The sequence below is a fragment of the Bison bison genome, unplaced genomic scaffold (assembly GCF_000754665.1).
Source record: "Bison bison bison isolate TAMUID 2011002044 unplaced genomic scaffold, Bison_UMD1.0 scf7180017864141, whole genome shotgun sequence".
Lineage (NCBI taxonomy): Eukaryota > Metazoa > Chordata > Mammalia > Artiodactyla > Bovidae > Bison > Bison bison.
The window spans coordinates 7,520,889-7,530,627 of NW_011494713.1; the positions used below are offsets into that span (position 1 = coordinate 7,520,889).

The 9,739-nt window shown below is 45.0% G+C and overlaps 1 protein-coding gene across 1 annotated transcript; it reads left to right on the plus strand.

Moving 5' to 3' along the window:
- The first annotated feature begins 3,838 nt into the window (after positions 1-3,838).
- On the plus strand, positions 3,839-9,532 carry NEFL (neurofilament, light polypeptide). The gene is made up of 4 exons (XM_010840169.1): positions 3,839-5,020; positions 6,088-6,212; positions 6,604-6,959; positions 7,590-9,532. The coding sequence occupies exons 1-4, from the start codon at positions 3,974-3,976 to the stop codon at positions 7,727-7,729; spliced, it is 1,668 nt and encodes a 555-aa protein (XP_010838471.1). The 5' UTR covers positions 3,839-3,973; the 3' UTR covers positions 7,730-9,532.
- Positions 9,533-9,739: the final 207 nt, after the last annotated feature.

Consider the following 9,739-nt stretch of genomic DNA (forward strand, 5'->3'; position numbering starts at 1 on the left):
TTAAATGATAAGATATCAAATGCCTATCTTAGGGTAGGCATCCTGCACATGTTTATTTCCTTCATCCTTCTTTGCATGGACAAATTGATGCCAATGTTGCTCACAGTGATGTATCTACTGGAAGGTGAGGAGTGGAGACCGGATAGGGAAGAGGACTATTCCTGCTGCACACTGGTGGCAGAACTTCGTTCTCTTCACCCCAGGGCTGATGTTCTCAGGAGATCTGCCTCATAAGAACCTTAGCCTAGAGCTGAGCTTTTCGAAACAAATGCCAATACGTACTTCTCGTGTGCCAAAGGGTTGTAAAATAATGAAAGTCACCAGGTTCTAGCCATCTGAAACTTCTGACTCTCCCAGCATGAGAGGGTTAAATTTTTTCAGTGCTTCGAAGAGTTATATTTTATGAGCTCTGTGACAATGTTAGAACATTTTATTTTTAAACTAAACTACTTCAAACAGTCATTTAGGGGAATTACAGAGCTATCAGGGATAACCAGAGTAGTAGAAATTCTCTGAATTTCATCAACATACTTGTCTATTTATTTTTAAAATATTTTTTATCTCCTAGGAGTGGGTTTTGTTGGCAGTCCTCAACCAATTTTATGTTGGTGGAGAATGTGCTTAAAGGGGAATAAACGCACAGGTGTGTAACAAGACCCCAGAGTCTTCTTCTAAAGAAATAATGACACCCCTGCAAACAGCACTGATGCAGAATCATTTATGATAAGGGAAGAAAAGTCAAGATTCTTTTTTAAAACAGATGACCTAAAGTTGTTCATTTTACCTTTGCTTTGACACACAGAACTGATGCCACAGGGGTATCCAGAACAAAGGGCTGGGAAGAGGAGTTAGAAAGAATGACTAGACAGAATATTTTATCTTATTTACTTAAGCTTTTTATTTTGCATTGGCATATAGCCAATTAACAATGTTGTGATAATTTCAGGTGAACAACAAAAAGACTCAGCCATATCTATCTGTCTATCTATATATACATATACATACATACGTATACAAATACATATGCATGTATCCATTCTCCCCCAAACACCCCTCCTATCCAGGCTGCTGCATACCACTGAGCAGAGTTCCATGTGCTATACAGTAGGTCCCTGTTGGTTACCCATTTTAAATATAGCAGTGTGTACATGTCCATCTCAAACTGCCTAACTATCCCTTCCTTCCATCCTTTCCCTTTCCAAGTTCCCTTTTCCAAGTTCGTTCTCTAAGCCTGTGAGTCTCTGTTTTGTAAGTACATTTATATCATTTCTTTTTAGATTCCATATATAAGGAATGTCATATGATATTCTTCCTTTTCTGGCTGACTTACTTCATTCAGTGGACAGAATATTTTAAAAAGGAGCTGGTACCTAGCAGAGGAAGGCTGAAGGTAGTGTCACCAAAACTCAAACGCAGGCTGGGTCTGGGAGCCCCTCTAAAGCAAAGCTGTAGTGGAGCTATTGAAAAAGACCAGAGCTCTACATTCATAAATAGAGTTGATCTGCCCCTCTCCCCACACCCTTTTCACCAGGTTCAGCAAAGACAAGGGTCCCTGCCCTCTCATTCCTACCCTTCACACTCCAGGGTGTCTTTCTTTTCAGCTGCTCAAAGGACCGCAGCAGAGGCCCACAGGTTCCTTCTCTCCGCAGCATCTCAGTGTCCCTGCAGCATCAGTCAGCCGCCTCCCTCTTTCTGAGCCACTTCCTCCGCAGTCAAAGGCTTCAGCCAGGAGCCATGGCAAAAAAAAAAAAAAAAGGAAAAAAAAAAAACCGCTGATGGATTTAAGATCTCTGAGGGTGACCTGAAACGGAGGGAAAGGAGCTGGCACAAAGGAAATTATCTCATGAATACCTAAGAGTGTGGCATAGGCGGACTCGCACACAGTGAGTGTGAAACAATGTGGTTTAAATGGGGGCAGGTAAAAAAATCCACTGTCACTTGTCATCCATATATGGGTAATTGAGGGCAGATAAAAATACGGCTTACTGAAGTTTTACCAACACTCCCCTCTCTTTCCCCAGAGAAGCCTTTCCCACTGTTGAGTCACTGATCAATAAGACCAAAGATGCCTGGGTTGAAACAGGCATCATAGTAAGTGCCTAATCACATCTGCCAGGGTCAGGCAAAATGCAGGACAGACTCGGCTTGAAGATCCCAGGATGACTGAATGTGGATGGACCGCTTGATAGATTTAAATTACTAGTATTAATGTTTCTAAAGTTGCATTACTTGAGACCTTAAAGATTGTCTAGAAATCTCATACAAGTTCTCTGCTGCAGTCTTGACCAGGAAAAAGGAAAGGTTTTTTAAAGTTACAAAGAACCTCATCTTGCCCTGTCCAGGGGAGAGGTTGCAGTTGCTCCAGCAGCTTCTGTGGTACCAGTTCCAAGTACTTCGTCCCTCTCAGCATCACAGACAAAACGATACCGGCTTCTCTGTTTGAAAACTCTCATGTTTCCCCTTCCTTTGCTTCTTTAAAAAATCAGTATGTTGCACCGAAAATGCTACTCTTATACAAAGAAAACACAGATTACATGCCTGCTTAGAAAAAGCTTAGGTGTCCTACGTATATCTCTGCAATCTGTCCCTGAAACCGGAGGACTCCCTAACATAACGTGTGAAAATGCTCTGTAACCGCAGGGCTTTATCAGTGTGCATTACGGCGTGCACACTCTTTCAGGTACCTGGGTGTTCCCTAAAATAAAACAATGGATTTCGGACTGTATCTGTTGTGTGTTTATCAGAGGGGTTCGGTGGCTAAACCACACGGCTATTTTCCACCCGTCCCAGAACAAGGCGTCTCTGTCGGAGCTCTGCTCCCTGGAGACACGCTCCGCCCTCCCGGCGGCGGCAGTAGCTTCCCTCTGAAAATCAGCCACCTGCCTAGCTCCTTGAAATCATCAGGTTGGGTGCAACGTGGGTCTAAAAAGAGGGAAAGGGGCTTTCAGTGTGATGGAGTTAGTGGTGTGGAGCAGGAATTTAGGGATGAAGAAGATACAGGCAACGTGTGACAGTAGAAGTTTCCCCGCTGCAGAGCTGGCCGCTGCCTTTGCAAGTCGGTTTTCTCCCCTTAGTTTCAAACACCTTCTCAGCTCCCTTCCACTTATACGCTTCAATACGCTCAAAGTATTCGAGGCTTCATTCCCCAGAAAGAAATGAGAAAATCTAGGAACACTAAAAGGTTGATATGAACTGCGCAAAGGGTTTAGAAACACTAAATTCAACAGCGGGAGTGCCGCAGTTTCACGTATGTATGTGTGTGTTTGTGCGCGCGCGCGCGTGTGTAGGAGGAGAGCATGAAAATTAAAAAAAAAAAAATCAGGTGAAAGAGATAAATTAAAGAAAATTCCAGAAAGAGCTACAGAGAAATAGAAAACTTTCCTCCATATATGCCGCATACATGCAACCTTAGACAATCGTTTGTATCTCCAGTGCCCAGGAGGCACCATAAATACCAGAGGCATGCTGAACCCCGGTGGGGAACGGGCGACTTAGAGGGGTAGTGTGTCTCCATGGTACTGGGTGGGGTATGGAAAACTAAGGTGTCAGTTGGGAATGATAACTTGCTATTAGAGGCACGATCGAATCCGAGTAATACAGGGGTCAAGGATTAAGTAGGATGGGGTGGGGGTAGGGAAAGGAAATGAGTGAGGGGGTTCGGGGTCTGAGAGAAAACAGAGGGTCTCAGAGAAAAGTGCAAAGGACTACAGCCGCAGCATCCCCGCGGGCCGTGGCTCACCCCCACCTTCCTTTTGCGCAGAATCCTTGCCTTGGCTGCAGCAGCGCGCTGCCCCCACTGGCCAGGCGCGCCGTGATCGATCGCAGCTGCGTCAGAGTCCTCTCAGTATAAATAGGGGTGGCAGGACCGAGCAGAGCCGCACACAGCCATCCATCCTCCCTTCCCCCTCTCTTCCCTGTTCTTCTCTCTAGGCCTCCATCTCCGCCGCCGGCCAGGGGGGCACCGACCGGCACCATGAGTTCCTTCAGCTACGAGCCGTACTACTCGACCTCCTACAAACGGCGCTACGTGGAGACGCCCCGGGTGCACATCTCCAGCGTGCGCAGCGGCTACAGCACCGCGCGCTCCGCTTACTCCAGCTACTCCGCGCCCGTCTCCTCCTCGCTGTCCGTGCGGCGCAGCTACTCCTCCAGCTCCGGTTCCTTGATGCCCAGCCTCGAGAGCCTCGACCTGAGCCAGGTCGCCGCCATCAGCAACGACCTCAAGTCGATCCGCACCCAGGAGAAGGCGCAGCTGCAGGACCTCAACGACCGTTTCGCCAGCTTCATCGAGCGCGTGCACGAGCTGGAGCAGCAGAACAAGGTCCTGGAAGCCGAGCTGCTGGTGCTGCGCCAGAAGCACTCCGAGCCCTCCCGCTTCCGGGCGCTCTACGAGCAGGAGATCCGCGATCTGCGTCTGGCAGCGGAAGACGCCACCAACGAGAAGCAGGCACTCCAGGGCGAGCGCGAGGGGCTGGAGGAGACCCTGCGCAACCTGCAGGCGCGCTACGAAGAGGAGGTGCTGAGCCGTGAGGACGCCGAGGGCCGGCTGATGGAAGCGCGCAAAGGGGCCGACGAGGCGGCTCTCGCCCGCGCCGAGCTCGAAAAGCGCATCGACAGCCTGATGGACGAAATCGCCTTTCTGAAGAAAGTGCACGAAGAGGAGATCGCCGAGCTGCAGGCGCAGATCCAGTACGCACAGATCTCCGTGGAGATGGACGTGTCCTCCAAGCCCGACCTCTCCGCCGCGCTCAAGGACATCCGCGCCCAGTATGAGAAGCTGGCCGCCAAGAACATGCAGAATGCCGAAGAATGGTTCAAGAGCCGCTTCACGGTGCTGACCGAGAGCGCCGCCAAGAACACCGATGCTGTGCGCGCCGCCAAGGACGAGGTGTCCGAGAGCCGCCGCCTGCTTAAGGCCAAGACCCTGGAGATCGAAGCATGCCGGGGCATGAACGAAGCCCTGGAGAAGCAATTGCAGGAACTAGAGGACAAGCAGAACGCCGACATTAGCGCTATGCAGGTAAGGCGCCGGGCGAAACGCAGAGGGGGCAGGGAGGGTGCTGCAGAATCGAGTTAGGATGGGCCGGAGTGGGGGTGGTGGCGGAGACTTGAGGGCGCGCCTAGAAAGAGAAGATCAGAGATGAGGCATTAGCAAGCAGATATTAAGGGGGGGGGGGTGGAACTTGACTTCCTGGGGGCAGTGTGGGAGGGGGTGGGGCACTTGGAAGGCGGGGCGGGGACGCGACTGCGGTGTGCTAATAGATGCTGCGTGCAGTTGAATCTCTGTTCCTCATTAAAGCTGCCCAGCCCTGCAGGATATTGGGTAGGGATGGGAGGAGGGACTGGACCTGGACTTTGCCTCTGGTCTGCCTCTCAGCTGTCCTGCATTCAGCGCAAGTTGCTTTGCTGCAGAGGTTGGATCATCTGATTAATAAATATAGCGATGAGCTCTCATTAGTTCTGAAGGATAACTGTGACCAGTTATCCTTTCTGACTAGTTTTACCAACTACTCTCTTCCCTTAGCAGTGAGACAGGAATACAGTCAAAATTGCAGTGGTGATGATAGTCATAGTAAAACATTTCTTTTTCTTTTAAGGATCTCCATTTTTTCTGGAGAGAAGAAAAAATAAGATACATAGAAAATATTTTAGAGAAAATAAATTTAAATTTATCTACTTCATTCTCCTACAAATAAGTGGATTTCCTGTATACAATCTGGATAAAATTGATAAAGCTAACTAGTGAGTGAGAGACAACTTTAAAAAAACCCATTTAGTTCTTTGCAGGCATTTTATGATCATCATTAGGTGTATTAATTAATGAAAACAAAAAAAATGTTTCTTCTATCAGTTTTTTTTTCCTATCATTTTTTTGATTTTCATCTCTAGCTTTGTGAAGCTGGCTTTTTTTTTTTTTTTTTAAGGCAATCAAAGGTTTAAAAAGAAAAAAGAGTTATTTTAGGGGAGATTTTAGCTAGGATGTGCACTCTGATTTTAATTAAACCTAGGCCTTTGCAGCTATGCTGTAGTAAAATTATAGCAGTGGAGATTTACACTTAGATTTTTTTTTCGGTTGTCTTCCAACAGGACACAATCAACAAATTGGAAAATGAATTGAGAACCACAAAAAGCGAAATGGCAAGATACCTCAAGGAATACCAAGACCTCCTCAATGTCAAGATGGCTTTGGACATTGAGATTGCAGCTTACAGGTAAAAATGGAAGTGCCAAGGTAGCAGCCTGTCAACCTTAGGGAGAAAATCAGACTTCCTTTCTGTTGAATCAGAAACTTTCAAAAATAGTCCTTTGGAGTAATTGTGTTACTTTTTGGCCTTTTCCAAGAAGAATTTAATCCTGTAATAATGAGGCCTGTTCTTAGCTTCTCATTGCATTTCAAGCGTAAGGAACAGGACTATATTTTAAGGCGCTTTTTTTGTTGTTGTTTTGTGTATTTCTCCTGGACTCAGTCACAGCATCCCCAGTCATTAGGTTATGATAATTCCCAACCCTGCCTTTGCCTTTCAGCCTGGCTTTGGGGGAGGTGATGAGTGGTGGGCTGAGCACACTTCCGGTGTTCATGTTTGTTAACCCCTGCCTCCCCAGGAAACTCTTGGAAGGTGAGGAGACCCGGCTCAGTTTCACCAGTGTGGGCAGCCTAACCACCGGCTACACCCAGAGCTCCCAGGTCTTTGGCCGATCTGCCTATGGAGGTTTGCAGACCAGCTCCTATTTGATGTCTGCCCGCTCCTTCCCGTCCTACTACACCAGCCACGTCCAGGAGGAGCAGATAGAGGTGGAGGAGACCATCGAGGCTGCTAAAGCTGAGGAAGCCAAGGACGAGCCGCCCTCTGAAGGAGAAGCAGAGGAAGAGGAGAAGGAGAAGGAAGAGGCTGAGGCTGAGGCTGAGGCTGAGGCCGAAGCTGAGGCTGAGGAAGAGGAGGGAGCCCAAGAGGAAGAAGGTAGGATTAAAACAAAACACAAAACCAAATAAAAAGCAAAACCACCCTGTGACTCCAGGGGCAGCATGGGCATGGATTATGGTTAGGAGTTTGGTAAGATACATGAAACCTCACTTATGCCCAGGAAATATTATTCAGATAAGAGTTGATAATCTTAAAAAGAAAATACATCTATTTCCTCAACAGATCTTTAGTAAGCACCTCATTGCTCAAATTGGCTGTTTTCCCAGAGACACACAATCTCTGATTAGCATGGTACTTTTTTGAAAGTAACATAAAAAAAGAAAAAAAATCCTCCTGCTGCTTTTTATTCCTAATGAAACATTTTAAAATCTATTCATTTAACTCAGCCATTTGGTGTCCTAAAAAACAAAAATGAATTCCGAACACATAATAAAAGAAAACCCAAGGTTCTGGAAAGAACAGAGCATCCAGTACCTAGAACCTAATCTCATTCTATTTAAATATCTGTTCAGTGGCAGATTGTGCCCAGCAGGTGTTGGTTGCATGGAGAAAGAGGTTTGGGGGAAGTATTCTGACACTTGTGTTTCCCCACAAAATTAAAGCAGAAATGTTTTGATTGGACTCACCCTGCATTTGGAGTTTGTACATTTGCTTTTTATGTTAAAGCTGCCAAGGAAGATGCTGAGGAAGCAAAGGAGGAAGAAGGAGGTGAAGGCGAAGAAGCAGAAGAAACCAAAGAAGCAGAGGAGGAAGAGAAAAAAGATGAAGGTGCTGGGGAGGAGCAAGCCACTGAGAAGAAAGATTGAACCCTCCCCTTCCCTTAATTTTTCCAGGAATAATTCTCCCGAAATCAGGTCAACCCTATCACCAACCAACCAGTTGAGTTGCAGATACTATATGAATAAGAAGTCAATATATGTATAATTCTGAGATGACTTAGGTTGGACATTAAATGTTGTGCTATGACTTTTCTCCTTCCGCAGAGTATCTGTTTGCTTGCAGAGTGGCTTCCTGGCTTGCTGCCAGCCTGTGCATGGTCCACGCTTATGAGTTCAGGATCTATGGCAATGTGAATAATTCAGATGTTTACAATAAAAAAACCACACCATGAATAAATGAATTCACTAATGTTAATGTTAAACTTCATGGGAAAAAAATAGTCCTTTGAATCTTTGGTGGTTATAAATTAAAGACCTCGAATTATGTGCAATAAATAGTAAATAAAGTTACACTGAATGACGTTCCTTGCTGTGCTTGTTGACTTAATTCAGAAATCTTAAAGAGGGCACCAATAGCAGACACTAGATGTAGACTATAGACTTCCAAATTTTTTCAAGTCAAAATTTTAACAATTACAGTGCATTTCCTCCCCTTAATTGGTAACTCTGAGGATATGATTAGGTCATGACCATTCATGAAATCTCTCCCCTCGAAAATTTTACTGATAATAAACTTGAATAAATGAGAATCCCTGGGGTTCCTTTTCTTTGGTAAATAGCAATATACTTTGCCCCGTAAGTGTACTGTATAATGCTGGGAATGGCTTTCTTGGAGGCAGTCTGAAATCGTGTTTACCTTTATGGTAAACAGGTAACTTGAACACTAATATATAATAGTAAAAGCATATGGGTAGAATGTGAATCCCACTCATCTGTCACTGTCACCACATTTAAAAAGTATAGCCTAACTATCATGAGCAGAAGTTGAAGCCCAAGCAAATGATGTAATCAGAAGGAATAAAATTTTCTCAATGTGTAATTTTTAAGGGAGTTAAGAATATTGAAGCTTATTTGCCATTGCAAACATGTTGCCTGCAATCCTGAGCTCATGATTGAGTGTGTAGTTAGCTTAATTCTGTTGCCTCAAGTAGCCTTCAATACCACCTATTTCAAACTTTTTAAGAACTACAGATATAGATAATGAAATTGTGATCAGTCACTAAAGGGGGGATTCTATACTTGTGTGTTACATTGCCATAGGTCTGCATGTCTTTATTGGGAACTATTTGGATTTCAGTGATAGCTCCAACTGGTTGGACACTGCATCATATACACACCCCCGCCCGTCCATCCCGTTCACTGTAAAGGTATGAAAGCTCTTGCACTTGCACTTGATGTGGAATGTCAATGAAGTTGCTGATTATCCTTTGTTGTGCTTCTGTTCTTAGATAATTGTTTTGTCAGCTAAGTTTGTTCAATATTTGTTGTTTAGAGACCTCTTAAAGGTCATGAATTTAATCTGGAAGCAAAGTGGTCTCCATTTAAAGTTTACAGATCCCATCACACCACATATTTTGAGTTAAATATATCTCACCAAAGCAAATAGGTAAAATATTGCTTTATCTGCCCTGATGCTATGGATTTGAACCACAAGGATTCTCCATACATTGGCTTCTGTAAAGACTAGGAGTTGCCTCAGAAATCAAGCTTTTCACATTTATGTTCCTTATACATGGGATGCTGCACATGGTCAATTTCAGACAGAAGCAAATTATATGTGAAAAAGTAACCTTAGCCAAATGGAAGTGGTTGGTTTGAGAATTTCTTGAAGTAAGAACACTGTACCATACTCTATCCTGTGTGCCATAATAAAATACTGAAAAATCTAAACCGAATGGATTTGGAGTCTTTTTAAAAAAAATATTCCTCAAACGTGATACCTTGGCCAATCTCCCTCTCCCTTCTGCTCCTCTCAAACTCTTGTTCTGTATTCCCTCCCCTAGTTAATGATGTCACTCTCCAGCCATCCAATCCTACAGACCAGAGACTGTAGAACTGTCTCAGTGACATCATCCTCTCATTTCCTCTCTCCAATCT

What these genes read in the sequence shown, in the direction of transcription:
- NEFL (XM_010840169.1), top strand. Translation starts at nt 3,974, where the DNA reads ATGAGTTCCTTCAGCTACGAGCCGTACTACTCGACCTCCTACAAACGG. An exon ending in CCGACATTAGCGCTATGCAG is followed by an intron (nt 5,021 to 6,087) that starts GTAAGGCGCCGG and finishes GTCTTCCAACAG; the next exon opens with GACACAATCAACAAATTGGA. An exon ending in ATTGAGATTGCAGCTTACAG is followed by an intron (nt 6,213 to 6,603) that starts GTAAAAATGGAA and finishes CTGCCTCCCCAG; the next exon opens with GAAACTCTTGGAAGGTGAGG.